Source organism: Phasianus colchicus, chromosome 1 (genome assembly GCF_987193195.1).
Source record: "Phasianus colchicus chromosome 1, bPhaCol1.hap1.1, whole genome shotgun sequence".
Lineage (NCBI taxonomy): Eukaryota > Metazoa > Chordata > Aves > Galliformes > Phasianidae > Phasianus > Phasianus colchicus.
In genome coordinates, this window is record NC_143436.1 from 187,369,373 (window position 1) to 187,391,476 (window position 22,104).

The window sequence follows — 22,104 nt, forward strand, 5'->3', positions numbered from 1 at the left end:
TTCCCTGTGATGATGGTGTGGTCCTGTGTTACGGACCAGGAGTGTATCTGCTGTGCACAGACCTGGTTGTTAGTCTTGTCCCATATAGAAACCACAGCTTGGTTACATGACAGAGCCTGTGGGCTTGTGTGTAGGTTATCATTGTAGCCCATGAGAAAATACAAGCTTCAAATCATACTTAGGCTAGTATATAGACTTAATGCTTCTGATTTCTGCTTTTATGCAGCAATCAAAACAAGAGCTAATTAAATCAAGCCTGCATCCCTGTAACAGAGACAGTGAGTCACCTTCTGCTTAATAAACATTTTGTGGGACTCTGAATCTCCTGCTGTGTTTCTGGCTATGTTAGCAAGTTCTTGTGTAGGAGCTGTGAGTAAGTGGTGAAGAATCTGTGAGATTCACTTTGATTAACACTTTTGCCAGGCATAATGTACATAGGAGGCATTACTTTTGGAGCAACCTATTTATTTCCTTGGAAACTACAACTGATACAAAGAGCTCAGTGATACTGTTTGTTGGAGCAAATTCTCAGCTACAAAGCACCAGTCACCACCATTAAATGTGTATTTTTGCCATGGATGAGTGAGAGCCTACATGTTGCGCTCATAAAAATCTGCACCAGCAAAGGTGATCCACTGTTACCGTTGCTGAAATGCACCACTCACTGCCTCAAACAGTGGCTGTGATCACAGTGCTCTCTGTAAATGTTCAGCAAGCATTGATGAATGCCACTGGGTACCATCTTTTTCACACGGAAGCATCCAGTTGCACACCTTCCTCTGCACTTCCATGTCAGATACCATTCTGACACACTGCCCCTCTGCTGCCATCTGGTGCAATGCTGTAACACCAGCATCCACCTCTGGTGTCATGGGCCGACAGAATATAATAGGAGTCATTACTTTCAGAGCATCCCTCATACACTGGGAGCGTTGCTCCAACAAGATCTGTCGTCTTTCATAAGCAGAATAAATCCAGCTGATACAAACGATGATAAGCTATATCCTGCCCCTAAATCTTTTTGTGATTACACATCAAATCCAGTTCTCGCTGTCAGATCACACTTCCCAAACCCTCAAGGGAAACAAAAACAAGCTGCTAAATTGATTTGCAAAGCAGGTTTTAGATAAGAATTTGCCCAGGGAGTGAACTTCTCTGAAGGAACAACAGGAGATTATTTGACTGCGTTTTTCATATTTCTTTGTCTTTAACTTGGTTGGCAGCTGTGGAAACAGCTTCATCCTTTTGTTGCCCTTTCAGCCATAAATGATGGAGCTTAGTTTTGTTACTTGTGGTGCTAAGAGGTTCAGTTAGTTTTTGGAGCATTAATGGCTTGAGCAATACAGAAAAACTAACTGAAGTTCTTAGTGAAAATGCATTTGCTTGCAGAACTTTTTAGCTAAGGGATTACTTGAGTGTGCTATAGATAGGTTTAGAATTAAGTACATTTAGTAACAGCTCAACAATTTCTTTGGCAGTAAGTCTACAGAGATACAGCTGAATTCTAGGGGGTAGGAAGATGCACCAAACAGGAAATATTGGTCAGCACAATTTAAATGTTACATTTTAATCTCCTACTGTATAGTGAAAGGTTGCCTAATGGCTGAAGTTCCTCAGGGGTCTGATGATGCAGGATTGATGTTTGTGATGTAGCATAGCATGAATCTGGCATGGATCAGTGACGTCTTGTTGACAGTAGTAAGTAGTGCTGCTTGCAGAGCTTTTTGGCATCCTTCTTTTGTGGATTTTTACAGAAGAGTGCAGAAACAACAAATATTATATATTTGCATAATACATAACAGGTGAGGACAGGCTGGATGTAGTGCTTGGTTTAACAAGATTTCTGTAATAGTGCAAGCAGAAAAGGGTTTGTATTAGCTGATAGAAAGACATTTGAGGATTGTGTGGTACTTTGGCTAAGTAGAAGCAAAGCACATGTGAATTGTCATTCTGTGCTGCGTTGAATCATGAAATGTGATGCAAAATCACAGAATGCAGTTCCAGCCCCTTGCTGTAGGCTGATTGCTGCCCGCCTGGTCGGGCTGCCCAGGGCCTGTTCCTGCCCTTCAGCACCTCCAGGGACAGGGCATCCACAACTGCTCTGCAAATACCATTACTGAAGTGGATCTTGAATAGTGAATAATGTTTGGATGCATTTGGGGCAGCTTGGTGAAACAGGAACCTAAGGAAGACTGAGATGTATGTACTGCCGTATGCTTCATGAGGCAACAGGCTGCTGGGTTCACCTCCAGTTGTTTGGCATGCTTGTGCTGTTCTTGTAGTTTGAGTTTAATGCCCTATTTATGCTTATTGGACCATGCAGGAGGGCCACTAGGATGATCAGAGGACTGGAGCACCTCTCCTATGAGGAAAGGTTGAGGGAACTGGGATTGTTTAGCTTGGAGAAGAAAAGGCTCTGGGGAGACCTCATTGTGGCCATCCAATACTTGAAGGGAGCGTATAAACAGGAGGGTATGACTGTTTATGATGGTGGACAGTGATAGGACAATGTGGAATGGTTTTAAACTGAGACAGGGAGATTAAGGTTTGATATTAGGAGGAAGTTTTTCACACAGAGGGTGGTGACACACTGGAACAGGTTGCCCAAGGAGGCTGTGGATGCCCCATCCCTGGAGGCATTCAAGGCCAGGCTGGATGCGGCTCTGGGCAGCCTGGTCTGGTGGTTGGTGACCCTGCACATAGCAGGGGGTTGGAAGTAGATCTTTGTGATCCTTTTCAATCCAGGCCATTCTATGATTCTATGCTAGGAAGCACTCTAAGTTAACTTTGATATTCCATGCTAAAGCTCTGGCAGTGACTACGTACTTCTCACAGATGGTCTCAGGCTGTGTCTGTATAGCCTGAATACTTGCTCTTCTACTTTGTGGGTATGTATCTGCTTTGTGGGACATACAAAGGTTAATTTTTTTTCACTGATGTGCTCTAGACCACATGCTTGGATCCATTAGATTTGTGTAATATCCAAAATTAGATATCTGCAGAAGTATGGACTGTGCAGCTGGGACACAGCTGCAGTACCCCCAGCAGTAGAGATCTGTTGTCAGAACCATGCTGAGAAAGCTGCTTGATTAAAAAATTATATTATATCTTACCGCTGTCTTACTGGTGGCTTATTCATTCATATATTGTAGCTCCAAGCTGTACACAAGTCATGGGATCAAGGAAAAATGATGGGGAGAAGGAGGCAATTCAGGAACTTTGGAATGCCTGGTCCTGGGTGGAGAGGCTGCAGTCCTTTTTGGATGATGAATCAGTCTGAAAAGTTGGCATCTTCATTCTGTAAATGAGAGAACATCCTTGTGCTTCCATGCTTGCCAAATACAGGGAATTTAAATAAATCAAGACTGTATATTTTGTCTGACCTGCATGTGTCTTTTATTTTGTAAATTCTTACATTCAAAAGCGCTTTACTTTTTGTCACGATCAGTTGCTGAATAGGATAAATGAGTTCAGGGCTGAAGACCAGAGGTAAGGCTGACAGGGAAATGGAGCAGTGAGTGTCTGCTGCAGATAAGTGATGAATGAAGAGGTAGACAAAGCTGTCTTTAAACAACTGGAAGGAGCCTTCTGCTCTCAAGTCCTGGTTGTCCTGGGGGAGTTTAACCTCCTAATGTCTTCTGGGGAGGCAATGTCACAGCGTCTAAAGAAATGAGGATTTTTCTGGAGTGTTGTATTTCTCATTGATAAAAGTTTTGATGCTGAAATCTTATTCTGCAGTACTTTAAAAAAAAAAAAAAGTTTTAAGATGTCTGTGGTCTGAATTAAATTACCAGTTATTGTGAGTATTAGCATTTTGCTTTGTACAGTAGCTCACATGTTTTTGTGAAATGTACTGAAATAATAATGACTTGTTAAAAATATATATGACCAAATAAACCATAAAAACACTCACATTTCTTTTTTCTTAAGAGGGATCTGCTCTGAAGTAGTCCTTCAGTGAGCTACAGAACCTCTTCACAGCAAAAGTTAATGATTAAGGAAAAAAACCCACAGGGCCAGGTTGGTTGGCATCCTGGGCTGTGTGATCTATTGCCTGATTTAGTGGTTGGCAGCCCTGCCTGTGATGGGGGGGGTTTGAACCAAATGATTTGTTGTCCCTTTCTACCCAAGCCATTCTGTGATGATTCTATGATTGTTAGACTCAGTATTTCAAATTATGAATACATTCCTAATTGCACACCTGCTGGGTAAAACCTCCAGAATTGGCACTTTGTTTGGACTGATATTAGAGGGAAAAGACTTCTGTTCTAAAAGCAGAATAGGTGCGTTTTGGTGAGCACTATGAGCACGGCAGTAACTCAGCTCAGGGTGACAGGTCATGGTGTCCTACAGTACTGCTCAGCACAATGCACTGGCAATAGAGGGAAGGGACCTATTTGCTGACCCTTCTTTTGATCAGTGCTGATAGTATACACCATATAGTGAAAGGTGATTAAATCTATCTCAGCTTTATAATTAGAATATGGCCGAGTAGAAATTTGATTTATGCTGTACTGTCCATTTAGATCTGACCTCTGATGCTGAGTTCCCCTGCACTCCTCTTGTTTTTTTTTCTCCAAGTGTCTTCAATATCAGCATTCATCTTCACTGACTCTTAGTTCAGATGACTTGATGCTGTCTTTAGGTGGGGTTGATCTATGTGCTTTAATTTTAACTAGCTGGATTTCAAGGCAAGACTGGATCAGGCCATGAGCAAGCTGATCTAGCTGTGGTGTCCCTGTTTTTGGAGGGGAATTGGACTAGGTGGCCTTCAGAGTTCCCTTCCAACTCCAAGGGTTCTATGATAAGCTGCCTTCTATCTTACTGGATATGTAACACTTGTTTAACAGTTGGTTGAAGTTCTACCACTTGTGTTTGGCTGCAGGCTTAGACTTGAGATTTAATAGTGATCTTTTTGAACAGCAGATTTTCAGTGTATTCTGTATTTCCTACCAGGCTTTGTGCATGTATCTTGTTTTTACATCAAGCTGTGATTTTATTAGGTTGACCACGATAAGTCCCTAAATAAAGCTTGTACCTGCCAAGTGTGTTCTGCTGTGTACTTTGGAAATGCCAGTCGTCCACCTCTTCTTTTAAATGTGTCTGCAGTGGCACTGGTGTTACACATCTGTTTGAGATCTGTTCAGCAGATTTTATGAATGGGTGCTGCAGAAGGCAAATACTCTTTTTGCTGTTGGCAGGATTTGTTTTGCTTAACTGTAATCATTTAGAAATGGTTCTAGTTTAATCAACGCGGAACTGGCAAAAGCTGCTAGCATTGCCTGAGAGGCAATTTTGTTCACTGCTGGCTGCTTGCTGTTTCTTAGTTCTGTTATTTAGCTGGATAGCAAGATTGCATATGTTGACTGCAGTGTCATTTTTATGCTGCTTTAAAAAGATCTTGAAATTGCAGTTCAAGCATGTAGTTTAATTCAGTTATCTAGGTTCTCCTGACGGTGATGGGGGATATCTTCTAGCGTACCTGCTGTACCAATCAGTTGTCTTGGGTACAGGACTCGAAGGTATAATGAGTAGGTCTGTGATGATACTACACTGGGAGGAGTTGTTCACTCCCTCAAGGGTAGAGAGGCGTTGCAGAGAGATCCTAGTGAATTAGAGGGTTGGGTGACCAACCATGGTGAGTTTAACAGGAGCGAGTGCTGAATTCTGCATCAGAGGTGAGGCAGCCCTGGATCAGTGTACAGACGTGGTGATGAGACGCTGTAGAGCAGCCCCAGGGAAAGGGATCTGGGGGTTTGGTGGCAAGTTGGATGTGAGTCGACAGTGTGCAGCCAAAAGAGCCAAATGCACCCGGAGCGCATCAGGTCCAGCACTGCTCTGTGTGGTGCTGTGTATCCTCGCCTCCAGCACTGGCACTGGTTTGAGCACCACAGTGGAAGAAAGATACAAGAGAGGATTCAAATGAGGGTTATAGAGATGGGGAGGATCTGAAGGACAAGGTGTATGAGAAGCAGCTGAGGTCTGTGGTGTGCTCAGAGCAGAGCAGGCTGAGGGGAGGCCTGATGGCGGCTGCAGCTCCTCACAGAGAGGGAGGGCAGCGCTGAGCTCTGCTCTGTGTGACAGCGACAGGGCCGAGGGAACGGCATGGAGCTGTGACAGGGGAGGGCAGCTGGGGGTGAGGGAAAGGGTCTGCACCAGAGGGTGGTGGGCATGGAACAGCCTGCACAGGGCAGTGGGCATGGCTGCTGGAGCTCCGGGGGCATTGGGACAGCTCTGAGACACTGAGTTTGATTTTGGGAGGTCCTGTGTGGAAGTGGGAGTTGGAGTTTATCCTTGTTGGGTCCCTTCCAACTTGGGATATTCTGTGATCAGTGGTAGGATGGAATGACTGGATGGAGGTTATCCTTACTTTCCACTTATAAGAGCTGGAAAGTAGACTAAGTGCTTAACACTGAAAACAGCTAACAGCACTCTCATCAATCAATCAGTGTCATCCCTTCCCAGCACTGGATGACCTTTCTTTTTCCTTGTATGTTGTATTAGCTTTTAAAACTGTATAAACCATCATTGTTTTGATGATACAAACTTGTTTTTCTTAAAGCTGTAGTGTTTGGCCATTAACCAGCCTACTTTTGAATAGTGTGAATGTGCACCCCTTTAAAGTGAGACAGCATTTCTTCTGTAGATGTGTGATGTAAATAACTATCTGCCCAAACCAGCTTTATACTTGGTAACATAAAGAAAGCTCAATTGAAAATTGTCTTTCATTTCTAAACTGTATGCTTCTTTCTAAGACTAAGTTTGTTTTAACTCTGTTGTTTAGACATGGAAGTAATGAAGCCTTTAATTGATGAACAACATTCAGATGTTTCTGATGAGGAGCGTGAAAATAATTTCCTGCCAGTTGAGAAGCATTACCAACTTGATAGTGAAGAAGGCATTACGTATGTATCATTCTTAACCATCAGCTTGTTAAAATTTGTGACCTCCAACTTTCTTCTCATAAGTAGCTTACTGGACTCTTAAGTGGTTTACCTGCAGCCATGCTATGGTTTTGTAGGTATGCTTAAGGCTTTTCATTGTTTTACAGCAATCAGTGGATTGTGCATAGGTTCTTTGTTCTTTGGAAGCTAACAGTATGCTGACTAAAACATTCCAAGGTGACCATTGTTAAGTGATCGGGCCTCTCAAAATGCAAACACTGTTTACAGTGGATTTGGATTGAATTAATTTTATAATAAAAAGCTTAAGATACATTGGAAGTAGATTATTTGTTGAAGTTATGTTTGAAGAACTTGTAAGTTCTGTTTTTGTTATTTCTTTTTTATTGAGTAAAGCTTTCATGGTCACAAAACACAATTCTGACAGGTAATTGTTTTGAATGTTATTATTATAAAATAGCTTTGATGAAACTTTGAATCTTTCTGAGGCAAAATGACAATAAAATTACACAGCAAATAGCCTTTAGCAGAGTGGAAGAGGGACCTGAAGGTCAGACTTATATGTCCCGTTTGAAGGAACTCATTTCTAGAGATTAGTAAGAACATCCATTGAATGTACTAGACCACTTTAAAGTACTTAGAGCAAAGAGCTGATTCACAGATCATCTTTATCAATGACCTTGACAGTGGGATCGAGTTAACCCTCAGCAGGTATGTTGATGATAACAAGCTGCCAAACAGAAGGAAGGGATGCCATCCAGAGGGATTTGGACAGGCTCAAACTGTGTGCCCATGTGAACCCAGTGAGGTTCAACAGCACCAAGTGCAAGGTGTTACGTCTGAGTTGGGGCAATCCCAGGTATGTCTGCAAAGTAGGAGAGCTCACTGAGAGCAGCTGTGCAGAGGTGGAGAAGAACTTAGTGGTTGAAAAACTGGAGGGCCAACTGTTTCCTGAGCAGCATCAACAGTGTGATGGCCAGCAGGGTGAGGGCGGTGATTGTCCCCCCTCTACTCTGCACTCAGGAAGCCCCACATGGAATACTGCATTCAGCACAAGAAAGGCAGAGCTGTTGGAGCTGGCCCAGAGGAGGGTCACAGAGATGTTCAGAGGGCTGGAGGACCTCTCCTGTGAAGAAAGGCTGAGAGAGCTGGGCTTGTTCAGTCTGGAGAAGACAAGGCTCTGGGGTGATCTCATCCTGGCCTTTCTGTACTTGAAGGGAGCTTATAATAGGAGGGAGAAGTGACTTTTTACATGGTCTGATTTTGATAGGACAAGAAAGAACGGTTTTACCCTAAAAGAGGATATGTTTAGATCAGATGTTAGGTAGAAATTTTCACTGAGAGGATGGTGAGGCCCTGTCACAGGCTTCCTGGAGAAGTTGTAAATGCCCCATCCCTGGAAGTGTTCAGGGCCAGGTTGGATGGGGCCCAGGGCAACCTGATCTAGAGAGTGGCAAGCAGCCCATGGCATGGCATTGGAACCAGATGTTCTTTAAGGTCCCTTCCAACTGAAGCCTTTCTTCTATGCTAACAAATGATGGAGGATGCTCTTCCCCCATCCAGTGTGAGTGTACTTGTAATGTGATTATGTGATGTGTGACTTGCTTTGTTTGTGTCCTTAGGTTTATACAAACGCTTACCCACCTTCTCAAAGGAAACATTGGAACTGGGCTTCTTGGTCTTCCACTTGCAATAAAAAATGCTGGCATTGTGGTAAGACTTAATTATTTTTCATAGGTAGAAAAATTACCTAGGAAGATCTATAAATATGTGTCAGAGCTTGAAAAAGTTGTCAATTGTACCTACCTACTTTGAGTTGTTTTCTGTTTTTCCTTTTCAGTATGGTGAAGATGTGAAGGTTGACACAAATTCAAACAAACTTTTTTTTTTTTTTTAAATCTAGGTAATTCTGTTAGAATATGTTGTATTTTTGCTTAGCCAAAACAATTTTTTTTCTGTAGAAAACAAAACAAACAAACAAACAAAAGTCTGAAACCAGAAAAATGTTGATTCATTCAGATTCCTGTGAATGGGATCTGTTGTTGGGTTTATTTTGTCTTTGTCCAGACTTCTTTGTAGCCAGATTGTATGTCAGAGGTTGTACTGTTATCTTCTTAGATCAGACTTCTGTTTCTGAGCACAATTAGTTTATACCAGACAACAAACAGTATCAAAAGCAGTGTAAATTTCATCGAGTGAAATTTTCAACTAAAAAAGGCAATTCTTTATTACAGAAGGCTTAATGTAAGGATGAAAGTCACGTGTGAATAGCAGGTACCTTTTGTGAAAACTTGTGGTCAAGCTTATGTTCTAAAAGAAATTATTTAATTCAGTAATTATCTGTGACTCATAGTTGTAAAAGTTATCAGGGGAGTGATTGTGACATGTTTTTTTTCCCCCCTTTGTTTTTATATTTTATTACACTACACATCATCAGCTATTCTAATGTAATGGGAAGAAGCCTTTAAAATGGCAATGCTGATGACAGTGAAATGGTCCAAGGCATGGTATGGAAATGTGCAAAGTGTTCAGCCTTTTCTTGTGATAACTCTTTTGATGAATATCTTAATGAAACTGTTAATGGGGGGAAGTTCTTCGTGCCCCCTTGCTATTCACTGCATGATCATCTCTAAGAAATCATCTATCAAACAATCAGTTAAAAGGGAGTAATGCCATAGGAAGTCAGCTGCAAATTCTCCAGTGGGTTGGAGGGGGAGGGAGATTGCATAACATTTGAATCCTTAAAATCTACTTATGTGCTGAAATGTGAAATTTTTGCATGTGAAGATTTTCCCCCAGTGTATTTTCATGAGAAGTTCTGTTTATATTACTTCTGTTGTTGATATCCTTTATCCTCTTTTTTGTCTCTGCACCAGGTCGGACCAGTCAGCCTTGTGCTCATAGGAATTATATCCATTCATTGTATGCACATCTTGGTACGTTGCAGCCACTGTCTATGTCAGAGGTAAATGTGGAACTACTCACTCTGTTGCTGAATTGGAATATTATTTTTTTTCTTCTCCAATTCTGATTTTTGGTCTGTGGAATGACATGATGTTGTAGCAATTTGTTCAGCTCAAAATCTTGTACTTGGAAAAAAAACAAGGAACACACATGCTTATGGTGCAGCTACAGATGATAGCTGTGCTGCGACCAACACTACGTTAATATACTGATAAAAATATTCTTCTCTCCTCCTACACAAAATTAAGTTGGTTTAATATATATTGTCCAATATCCTGTTCCCTTTCTTAATAGGGAAGTAATCAGGTCTTTGTCATTACAGTTTTAGTAGCTTACCTTCAGTCCTTTAGCTCCCTTAGTGCTTTTTCTTAGCTTCTGAATCTTCACAGCTTTGAAAGATGTTCAATTTATAAATTGTCAGTTTGTAAATACAGAATAAACGGAGAATTGTTAATTTATTTTATGCTTATATGTGAGCTCTGTTTCTTTGGATTGTGACAATTGGATTCTTCAAAATTGTGGTGCTAAGAAATGTGTTAAAGTGATAACAGTGAACAGATAAATGCTAGGCAGTCTTTCAAGTGAGATGTAGGACACTTTGAGGGAAGTGGTTTCAAATTGGGCTGACAGTATTTCCATTAGTAGTTATTGTCATTAACCACTTTTATCTTGGTCAGGTGTTAAAGGGCAGCAGTGAAAGTTCTGCTAATGTTTCTGAACTGAAAACACACAAAGCTGTTAGTGTCCACGTAGCTGGAAAAGCTATCATTCAAAAAGAAAAACAAACTGTCTTAGTACTATTGAATTATGGGAAGCAGTTTTGGTTTATGTGCTTAGAGAGTGCTAGATATTCCTTCCTGTGAGAAAGGACCCCAAGCTGTACTTCTAAAATTCAGTAACTGTAGAGTGGAGTCACAGATGATTCCTTATAACCCTGTGAGGCCACCAGCATTTTCAGAGTGGAAATCTAGGTTCTGATTGTTTCTAGTAACTCCATTCTTTCTTCATTCCTTGATTTCAGGTTGAAAAAATCCTCACTGGGTTATAGTGATACAGTTTGTTACGCCATGGAAGTGGGGCCTCTGACTGCCCTTCAGAAAAGATCCTCCTGGGGAAGGTAAGTTGACAGTGAAATTTAATTTAATAAATCAATTATTAAAATTAATGGCTACACTTGGAATGATTAGGAGACTGCTTTTTACTGAGCTGTAGCTAGTTTTAAGAATGCATTCTCTGTATTTGAAATAAAAAATACTGTTGCATAAAACTATTTCCTGGAGTCAACTTGTGTGCTGGGGATGACTGGGGAGTGAGTTTGTAAGGCATTTCATTTGTAAGGAGCTGTGAAGGAAAGAATTTTGATGTGTGGTATAGGATGGCATGTGGTATAACCAGAAATGCATTCTGTATTGCCTAATGTAGTAATGAAAGTTTCTGCCAGCTTTTACCACAGACGTGTTTCACTGCATCAGACTTCGCTTTCTGAGCAAGTTGATACTGCAAACATAAATGACTGTTTGTATTTAGTCAAGAAAGGATCAAAGCATTTTTTATTTCTGTCAAGAAAAGATCACGGAGAAATAGTTAATACATTTTTATAGGAGCAGCCTGCAGGTATTGATAGCTTGTTGTCTCTCTTAAATGCTTTATGCCTCTTGGAAAAAAGAAAAAAGAGCATCATGTTGTCTTTGCCATCTGTTGCTGTATAGTTTATGGTATGACTATACAATGAAACTGAAAATCTGAGTTGTTGTTCCATGTTAATTTTAAGGGATTTTTCCCTCTTGAGGAGAAGAATATTTTTGTCATAGTATTTTCAAGGATTTAGCACCTTGTATCATGTGTTTTGGCTGTCACTTGATTTCAAATAAGACCAAAGGAAGTTGTGTTTCAGGATCTTTTGTGATGACTTCATAGGAATGGACTGGAGCTGAGATTAGAGGGAGATTGGTCTGTAGTGAAATAGAGTGAAATACTGTAAAGCACCAAAGAGTTACATGCCACAAATGACAATTTTGTTTCCAAAGACACCTTGCTTCAGCAAATCTGTTCACTGGGGCATTTCTCTATTAGATAGAGAGCTATATATAGTGGAACTATTAAGAGAGTTTCACTATGATGTGTCTTCAGGCCGCCATCCTTTGAATCATTTTTCAAAAATAATATGAACCATAGTTTGGAATTTTTTTTTTTTTCCCCCAGGAGACACAGTGTCTGAATGTGTATTTGGATACATTTGTATAGATCCAATTAGCTGTAAAATGTTTGTCATCTTGAATTGCTGGAGCTTATATAACTAAGACTGTATGAGACATTTCATCTGTGCTATCAGTGGAAAACAGCTGTGCTATAGTGCTAAATTACTGCAGCAGAAGTTATTTACAAACTGAGTGCCTATGTCCATTGTTTATATTTGTACAACACCGTTTGAATTTCCTTGTATGCTGCTTTAAAGCATGTGATATCCTTTAAAAAAAAAAGGCTTAGAAAATCACTGCCACCACCAAAAAAGCCACAAAACCACTTTATTTTTATCTGAAGAGGATCCTACATTCCAGTGTTGATGAGATTAATTTACAGGAGTTATAATTGTGTGCTAGCTAGAAATAGGTTATCATACATGAACTATAATGTATGTTTGTTTATTTTTCCTTTCTCAGGTACATTGTGGACTTTTTCCTAGTGATAACACAGCTGGGATTTTGTAGTGTATATGTTGTATTCTTGGCAGAAAACGTTAAACAAGTGAGTAAAGATACTGTATGGAAACAGCGTTGGCATTACATTTGTTTTTCACTACTTTTATTTTCTTCTACAGTCCAAAAGAACTTGTAGAATGTGGAGGGATTCACAGGATACGCTCTGTCGTGGTTTCCCCCAAGTTCCTTTTGGAAAAAAGAGGCAGTGTGCAAAGTGATCTAAACTTGCATATTGTACAAGTGGTTGTAGCTTTGTTGCCCTCTGTTTTATTTGTCAAATTTCAAAATGAATCTTAAAAACTGGTAAAAATACAAGACTGTGTTAGGTCTTGTTTTCTCGGAACTTTTCTGTTTTACCAGGCTGTGCTGCTGCCTTTTTTGTCCCCCCTGATCTCCTAAGTGTATTTTACCCTTTTCATGTCATGGGAATCTTTCTTTAAATCTGTTTTTGTTTAACCTATTCTGTTTTCCAGAACTGTCTTGCAGTTATTTAGCTGCTTATTGTCCCACAGAATCTGTTCAATCTAAACCAATCCTGATCTTAAAAAATACCTGGTCTTGGAATTCCCATAGCCTCCCAGTTAATTGGCTCCAATGCTTTGTTATCTGTTAGACAGCTTCTTGAGTCTAAGCTAAAATTGATTATTTGCAATTTAAGTCTGTTATTTCCTGCTCTGATTCCAAGTATTTTATTGTATTTTAAATTTGGATGCCTTTTACATTTTTGAATATTGATATCACATCTCCTCTCACCTCCTTTTTAAACAAATTTTTCGTTTTTTCCATCTTTATTTGGAATGAAGTGATATTTTTTTAATTTCTGTGAACGTTCTGCAGTTGGTTGTGTACTTCTTGCCAAGTTTTACCCCAGCAGTTGTTTATGCTAGTCTAGTTGAAGTCTTGCTTGTGACCAGTAGACTTGAGAGGTTTTTTTGCAGGTCTTGCAGTTCATATTCCAGACTTGACATTTCAGTATAATGATCATCTTGCAGGAGCATGTTGTTATTAGTTCATGATTGATTTGTGATTCACTGTGACTTCTTGATCCTTCACTGCAGAGTTGCATCCTGGCATTTCTTCTAGTTCATTTTATGCTGATAGTTTCTCTTTACCTATGAAATTCTTTATTTGTCTTTACTGAATTGATGTTGGCAGATCTCAAAGCTGAATTTTCCTTCTGTATTCTTTCACTTTCCATCTGGAAGGATGTTTAAACTCTGCTTACTACATCCCTGTTATTAATGAAAATATTAAATATTACTGCTTAAGAAGCATTTCATGTTTTCAAGTAGCATTAAAAAGATGCAAACAAACGCATATCAAGGTGTTGTATATTTTAAAAATGAATATTATTGAATATTTTTGGTAATAGAAGGAAAATTGCCACCAAAACTTTGACCCTAGATATGGGGAGAGCAGACTTTGGGCTGCTCAAGAAACTAATTGGCAGGGTCCCTGGGAACCTGCTTTTGAAGAGAACGGAGTCCATCAGTGCTGGTCACTTTTTAGGAACCATCTCCAAAGAGTGCAAGAGCAGGCAATTCCAAAATGTCTGAAGTCAAACAGAGCAGAAGACTGACGTGGCTGAGCAAGGATCTTCTAGAACTGAGTTGGAAAAATGTATAGATGTTAGAAATGAGACTGGGCAACATGGGAGGGCCACAGACATGCTGTTTGCCATTGCAGGGAGAGAGTCTGTGCAGCCAAAGCTCTATTAGATTTGAAGCTAGCCAGTACTTCAAGGGACAACAAAAAGATTGTGTTTTTTTTTTTTTTTTTTTTAATATGTTAACAACAAATTGTTCCATTACTTGATGAGAATGGTCACCTTGCAAAGGACAAAGCAGAGATGCTTGGTGACTTCTTTGCCTCTGTCTTCAATACCAGTGGTGAGTGCTGGGACCCTCAGAGCCCTGAGTTAGAGAACTTTTTACTGGAGTAGTAATGAACTTCCAGCCAATTTATTTTGACCTTAAGCAAAAGGAAAGACTGATTCATCTATTTTATAAGTTTTGGAAACAAAACTTATTCATGTTGCCTGCATTAGAAATAGTGTGGCCAGCAGGAGCAGGGAGGTAATCATCCCTCTGTACTCAGCACTGGTGAGGCTGCACCTCGAGTAGTGAGGGACCCAAAACTGAACACAGTACAAGAAAGACACTGAGGCCCTAAACGTGTCCAGAGAAGGGCAGTGAAACTGGTGAGGGGTCTGGAGCACAAGTCTTATGAGGAGCAGCTGAGGGAGCTGGGATTGTTCAGTCTGGAGAAAAGGAGGCTCAGAGGAAACCTCATTGCACTCTACAACTTCTTGAAGGGAGGTTGTGCTGAGGAGGGGTTTGGCCTCTTCTCCTAGGCAACGAACAGGACCCGGGGAAATGGCTGCAAGTTATACCAGAAGAGGTTTAGGTTAGACATGAGGAAAAACTTTTTCTCTCAGAGAGTGGTCAGGCACTGGAATGGCCTGCCAAGGGAGGTGATGGAGTCGCTGTCCCTGGCAGTGTTCAAGAGGTGTCTGGACGAGGAGCTACGAGATGTGGTTTAGTGCTTGTGGTAGCAATGGTAATGAGAAGATGGTTGGACTAGGTGATCTTACAGGTCATTTCCAACCTTGTGATTCTATGATTCTGTGATAAAACTTTTACAGAAAACTCATTGCTGCTTTTTTGAAGAGCTGAAAGCTGGGAACAGAACTTACGGAAGAAACAAACTCTATCAAATCAGTAGCTGCAGAGACCCGTGATGTGTAGCCTGTGAATGAATTAAAGTAATCAGCAGTTCAGAAGTGTGACTTGCAAGTGTATATGATTTTCAATGCCTTGTGCCCTTTCCTCTTGGAGGGAGGTGGTGGTTTCTTCTGGGCAGCTTTTCTGTTTGCGGCAATCTGTCCCTTAGAGGGCACCAAAGAACACAAATTAGTGCAACTTTAAATCTGTTTATTTTGGTTAGTGGAAGGATGAGGCAGGTGAACAAGAGGAATGAGGGAGTGAAAAACTAAGATAAAGGAAATTCATAGTAGTAGTGTTAATAATAATCCTTGACCAATAGATTTGCTATTATGGATACCGTATGTTCTGATTGCCATCAATGCACAAAATGTCTGAAGTTTGAAGGGATCTGTCAGTGCCTGCTCCAAATCTGCCACAGTAGGAAAACCCAGAGCAGGGATACCCAGGGCCATGTCCAGGCAGCTTTGGAAGATCTCCAAGGAAGAGATCCCAAAACCTCTCTGAGCAACCTGTGTCAGTGCTGCATCACTTGCACAGCACAGAAGTGCTTCCTTGTGTTTGGAGGGAATGTCTTGTGTTCCAATCTGTGTCCAGCTATTGGCAAGTTGGCATGTGCAAACTTGACAGGCGCATGGAACAAGGAAGAACTTCCACTGACATCTCTTATTTGATAGCCCTACTTAAAACTAGTACCAAACCAAACTTTGCAGTCTTTTCCCCCTGCTTTATCTACCATTTCAGAGAGCTAAGAGGTGACAAAGCATTTTGGAATGGTTCTAGTGAGTGAATGGGGTGTTCATCAGATTAACAGTATTGTATGTGAGTTTAAATACTTATTTAATCTTCTGAATTCTGAAATGTTTATACATTCTTCTTACTACTGGAGATGGTGTAGCTTTTGGTTCTAAATCTTTTCTGATTATTGTGTGGGATTAGAACAATGTTGACTGCATTACCTTAGATTTTTCCAGGTGATTTGTGCTTCAGGTCTCTTTCTAATTGTATCAAATTTCAAAGAAAGTGTTTCTAAAGGAGTTTCTTATCAGGGCATCAAAGAAACTCAGGTTTGTGATTTGCAGATATGTCTGTCAGAATGCAAGTAAGGTCTTAAATGTGAAGAAATCTAGAGTCTGAGAAGAATGGCAAAACTGAAATGAAGAGTGGAGGTATGATTGCAACAATACTGGAGAAGGAACGCAGTGGGATAGATTAAAGAATCTGCCCAGAAGATCATAATCTCCTTTCACACCATAGTTACTTTGTTTTTCCTGCTTGAGTAACAGAAGATCTTAATTCGAGACTCTTGGCTCTTATCCATGTGGCTCATGAATATTTGCTGAGTTTGCTGGAAAAGTGTCATTTTCTCATTGTTTGGTGATAAAGCTGAAATATGCAAATGTATTCTTCCTGTGTGGGAGCATTTTATTAGATCTTGGGTAGTTTGAAGATGACTTGTCAATAGGATGAACTGTGAAACATTTCTTTGGCCTTTTCATTCCGAATTACAGGATTACAGTATAGCCCTGTTTGCATTATATATATGATCACACACTGTTTCAGTGCTAGATCTGGCCTTCTGTATTGTACTGCATGTTGCTCTGTGTTGAATAAGGAAGGAATTACAGGAAACTGATCAGCTTGAGGACTGAAGTTTTGGTCCCACTGGATGTTGCATAATCTGTGGACTGTATGACAGAAAGAGTAGGATTTGGGGTGTAAGCAAGAAGAATGGTCTTGGTTGAAGCGACTAAGGAAACTGAATTCTTCTGACATCGTTCTTACATGAAGCATATTCATCAATTAAACTGAATTTTCTGCACTTGCTAACTGTGCATGCCAGAATCCGTCAGGAATCTGTTGGCCAATTTTGCACAAGTCTGTAATGTGGGTGTGTAATCTTCATGGATACAGCTGAAGGCAGTGGGTGCTGTGCATGGGGTATATAAATAATAAATGTAATGAAAAGTGGGGTTTGTAAATAAAATTTGGTGAGGCACTCCTGTAGAAGAATCTATTTCAGACATCACACCATCATGAATTTCTGATGTGACACACAAAATAAAATAAATGTTATTAGGTATCAGAAACTATGCTGTCTGCTTAGAACTGTTACGACTAGATATTAACTTGTATGTAATAGTAGTACTAGCAGTAGGGCTACATGGAATGTCCTCAAGTTGCTCCAAGGGAGATTGAGGTTGAATGTTAGGGAAAACTTCTCTAAAAGAGTGGTTAGGTGCTGGAATGGGCTGCTCAGGGAGTCACCATCTGTGGAGAAGGACCTGGGGGTCTTGATAAATGAAAAACTTAATATGAGCCCTTGTGGTATCCTGGGCTCCATCAAAAGAGAGGTGGCCAGCAGGGACAGGGAGGTGATTGTCCCCCTCTACTCTGCTCTTGTGAGGCCCCATCTGGAATACTGCGTCCAAGTGTGGAGCCCCCAGTACAAGAAAGACAGGGAGCTGTTGGAGAGGGTCCAGAGGAGGACCACAAAGATGATCAGGGGACTGGAGCACCTCCCCTATGAAGACAGGCTGAGGGAGCTGGGTTTGTTCAGCCTGGAGAAAAGAAGGCTGCGGGGTGACCTCATTGCAGCCTTTCAGTACCTAAAGGGAGCCTACAAACAGGAGGGAAATCAACTCTTTGAAAGGGTTGATAACTGCAGGACGAGGGGAAATGTTTTTAAGTTGAGGGAGGGAGATTTAGGTTGGACGTCAGGGGGAAGTTCCTTACTATGAGAGTGGTGAGGTGCTGGAACAGGCTGCCCAGAGAGGTTGTGGATGCCCCGTCCCTGGAAGTGTTCAAGGCCAATGCTAGACCTGGGCAGCCTGGTCTGGTATTAAATGAGGAGGTTGGTGGCCCTGCATGTGGCAGGGGGGTTGGAGATTCATGATCCTTGAGGTCCCTTCCAACGCTGGCCATTCTGTGATTCTGTGAGGTGTTCAAGAAACATTTAAATGTACTGAGGGACATGGTTTAATGGGAAATACTGGAGATAGGTGGATGGTTGGACTGGATGATCTTGGAGGTCTTTTCCAACCTTGGTGATTCTATGATTCTGTTCATGTGGATTTCTTCTTTAGTCACAAGTGGGATTATGATGAGGACCTTTATGGCCCAATTTCATCATTTATCTTAAGGATAAAATATGTTGAGGATGGAACTCTTGCCCTGTCTTTCTCTTTGCGTTCTGAGTATTGAGAAACCCAAATGCTTGACATTCAGCACCATAAAAAAACAGGAGCATGATGACTAATGTGACCACTCAGTGCTACTGCTCTTGAAAACTTTTTTTTTTTTCCTTACAGGTTCATGAAGGATTTTTGGAAAACAAAACTGCTTCTATAAATGTCAGTCTTACCAGCAGTTCTTCTGAGAAAAGGAGTACTGATTTACGAATATACATGCTTTGTTTCCTGCCATTTATTATCCTCCTCGTCTTTATTCGTGACCTGAAGAGCCTGTCCTTGCTTTCACTGCTAGCCAATCTGTCCATGGCTGTCAGCTTGGTGATCATTTACCAGTATATTGTTAGAGTGAGTATAGAAAAGTTTATTATTATTATTATTAATGTGATTCTTATATGTTACTTGGGATAGTTGGTCTCTGACCAGTAATTTCTGACAATTTCTGAAAGTCAGAATTATCTTGTAATTTGAGGTAAGGGGGCACCTTAACTCTTGAGAAATGCTTTTAACATATTTTTATGGAATTTTTGAAATGATGGATAATATTGCTGCACTTAAAATATTGAAAATACAGATTATAAAGGTTCTTGAATCCTTGAGTGGAAGAGAGTGGAGTGCACCCAGAATTGCAGAGGTTTCAATCTGTGGCCAGTCCATTTCAATTCATTGCAACAAAAGAACAGTTTCAGAGTTTGTTTCTAGTGTTTCTCCAGTAGAGTTACTTATTTAAGAGCAGATACTGCATTCTTCTGTTTCTTAATAAGTTGAATGTTCTTTGAATTTGCTGCTGTTTTTAACACTTGGGAGCACTTGAAAATAGAACAAATTGAATTGATGGCTGAGAACACATACAGAAACCTCTACATTTTTTCATTCTTCTTATTTTTGAAAAGTATAAATGGTAAACACCATTGCATGCACAGTACCTAGATATATGGTATGTGATACATGGTGCTACTGATAGAGAAAGCTTTCACATGAGTTATAATAGGGGCAGGAAGCAGAGGATGAGGAGGAAGGCAGAAAAGATAGCTAGAGGTGTTGGCTAGAATAGAATCATAGAATGGCCTGGGTTGAAAAGGACCACAATGATCAGCTAGTTTCAACCCCCCTGCTATGTGCAGGGTCACCAACCAGCAGACCAGGCTGCCCAGAGCCACATCCAGCCTGGCCTTGAGTGCCTCCAGTGTCAGAGCATCCACAACTTGGTATAGGAGGCAGAAGATCCACAGAAAAGATTGGGGCAGTATGTTCTTTTGTCAGCATCTGCTGATTTTTCTTTCCTAGAGACCAATGCAGCAATCAGAACTGTAGGAACATCTGATGTTGTTTATGTAGGGCTGTTTTGCTCTGTTCTCTTTAGGATATAGCAGATCCTCGAAAACTGCCTCCCATGGTTGGCTGGAAGAAATATCCTCTATTTTTTGGAACAGCAGTGTTTGCTTTTGAAGGAATTGGTGTGGTAAGTTGTTATCTCTGACTCTTCAATATATCTAGATCTGTGCCAGATGACGGAACATAAACAGTTTAAAGACTTTTGGTATTTCTTTTTTCTTCTTGAAGCACTTAGCTTCCAGATATATGAAATGGGTAATAATTTGTCTAATTTGTTGAGGACAGAACATCCCTATACAGGGGTATTTTAGTAGTTGCTGATTGCTAATTGAACACTTTGTACCTTCCCATTTACAAGAATGTATGTAGTACATAAATAGATTAAGACAGCAATGTAATAATAATTAGTATCATATTATATTCAGCCAATAATATGGTGAGGCTGTAATTATAATTCAGCAGCTCAGTTTGAAGTGATGAGTGTACAAAAAAAACCCCAACCTATTTCAGCATCTGCCCTTTTCTTTTGAGGTCACAGAGGGCAGAAGTGATTTATTGTAAAAGTATTATTTGTCTGGCCTCAAAGTTGTCTATAGGGATGGGTTCATAGAAATGGCAATGATAAGAAAAAGTCTGGAAATTTCCAAATACTGTTTTGACTCATGGACTCATGACAGTGAATCTCACTGTTTCCTGAAATATGTTAATTATTTATCATTCCTATAATGTGTTTTTGAAGAGTGGGGGTTTTTTGTATTCATAATCTGCTGCATCTAAGGACTTTTTGATTGCATCTCACACCAGCAAAGTTTGCAAGTTAGTTAGCATTTTTGTTCCATGTGGTATTTTTTTAAAAACAGCCAAAGAGGGACCTGGGAATTATAGGTCATAATGTCTGTAAACTGTTCAGAAATTACTGCATATGCTGTATTTGTTACTATTATAGCAATGTACTTCACCAAGTGCTAGTATATACTTAAAACTAAAGCTAAAGAAACAACAAAAACAAGGGCATAAACCAGCCAACCAAAAAAAAAAACAAAACCAGGCCAAACGAAAATGCAGTACCCCCAAGACAACATGCATTTTATCTGAAATGGTTATTGTTTCTCATTGACATAATGTATTGGAGATTTTCAAGTATCTTTTAATTTCTGGAATATTCAGCTCTGAATTAAACCAGCAGAGCTGAATAGCAAAAGTCCTAACTCCAAATTTGTTATGTTTTCACAAAGTGGATATATGGCTCTAGTGATGATGAATTCAGACTGTTTTTCCACTGTTTCTTAGACTGAACTGATCCATGTAGAGGTTTAGCTACAATGTGATTGCATGAATCTAAACATCTTTTTTCATCTCATCTGGAAGTTCTGCCATAGCAAATGGCCCTAGGCTGTTTGGTGCTCATGGTAGCCCTTGACCAAAAAACTCACCAACCCCATCATCAGTTAATCTAACACATTGGGCTGTGTTAAACTTAATACTCCTAAGTTGTATGAGGGATGATCTTGTCACTGTCTACAACTACCTGAAAGGAGGTTGCAGTGAAGAGGACATTGATTCTCTTATAAGAGATGGAATGCCAATCAATGGCTATAAGATGCACCAGGGGACTTTTAAATTGGATATCAGGAAATATTTATTGATGGAAGGGGTGATCAGGCATTAGAACAGGCTGCCTGGGGAGGTGGTGGAATTACCATCCTTTGAGATATTGATGGAATGTGAAGCTTAGGGAAGTGGTTTAGCAGCAAACCTGTAGTATTAGGTGGATGGCTGCACTTCATTGTTGATGGCCTTTTCCAGCTGAAATGATTGTATAATCCTACATGTTGTGTTCTGTTTTAAAAAAAAAAAAAATCAATAATTTTTTGCAGAATGCCAATATGAGTAGTTTCTCAAGTCATCTTAGGAAGATTTAATTTTTTTTTTTATGTATTAATATGATGATTTGAGCTGTTTACATCTGTTTGCAGGATCAACCTAAACTCATGTTTGATGGCTGATCTGAACAATTTTGTCATTTTACTAAATTTCGGGGAAGTTCACTTGTATTACAACTCCTACAGCAGAAATAAAGTTAGAGAGCTGAATAACAGCAGTGCATGCTCAGCTGTGATGCTTAAACAGTGCTGCACTTTGATGAGCTTGCTATTCATTTTTTGTTCAGTGTGAATTGTCTATAGAAGTGGGATCACTGCTGGTTGGTATAATGTACCTGCTGCAGGTTGCACCTGTCTTGTTGATGAACTATCTGCTAGCAGGAAGAGCTATCAGTGGAGTATGCAAT

General features: G+C 40.2%; 1 protein-coding gene across 2 annotated transcripts in view; it reads left to right on the forward strand.

Moving 5' to 3' along the window:
* Positions 1–22,104, forward strand: part of SLC36A4 (solute carrier family 36 member 4) — a 108,047-nt gene that overhangs the window by 2,855 nt on the left and 83,088 nt on the right. For both annotated transcript variants that reach the window (XM_031616097.2, XM_090134042.1), the window contains exons 2-8: positions 6,785–6,905; positions 8,525–8,615; positions 9,779–9,867; positions 10,888–10,983; positions 12,527–12,611; positions 18,600–18,827; positions 19,843–19,941. In XM_031616097.2, the coding sequence (XP_031471957.1) occupies positions 6,785–6,905; positions 8,525–8,615; positions 9,779–9,867; positions 10,888–10,983; positions 12,527–12,611; positions 18,600–18,827; positions 19,843–19,941 (809 nt within the window). The remainder of the gene's footprint in view (positions 1–6,784; positions 6,906–8,524; positions 8,616–9,778; positions 9,868–10,887; positions 10,984–12,526; positions 12,612–18,599; positions 18,828–19,842; positions 19,942–22,104) is intronic.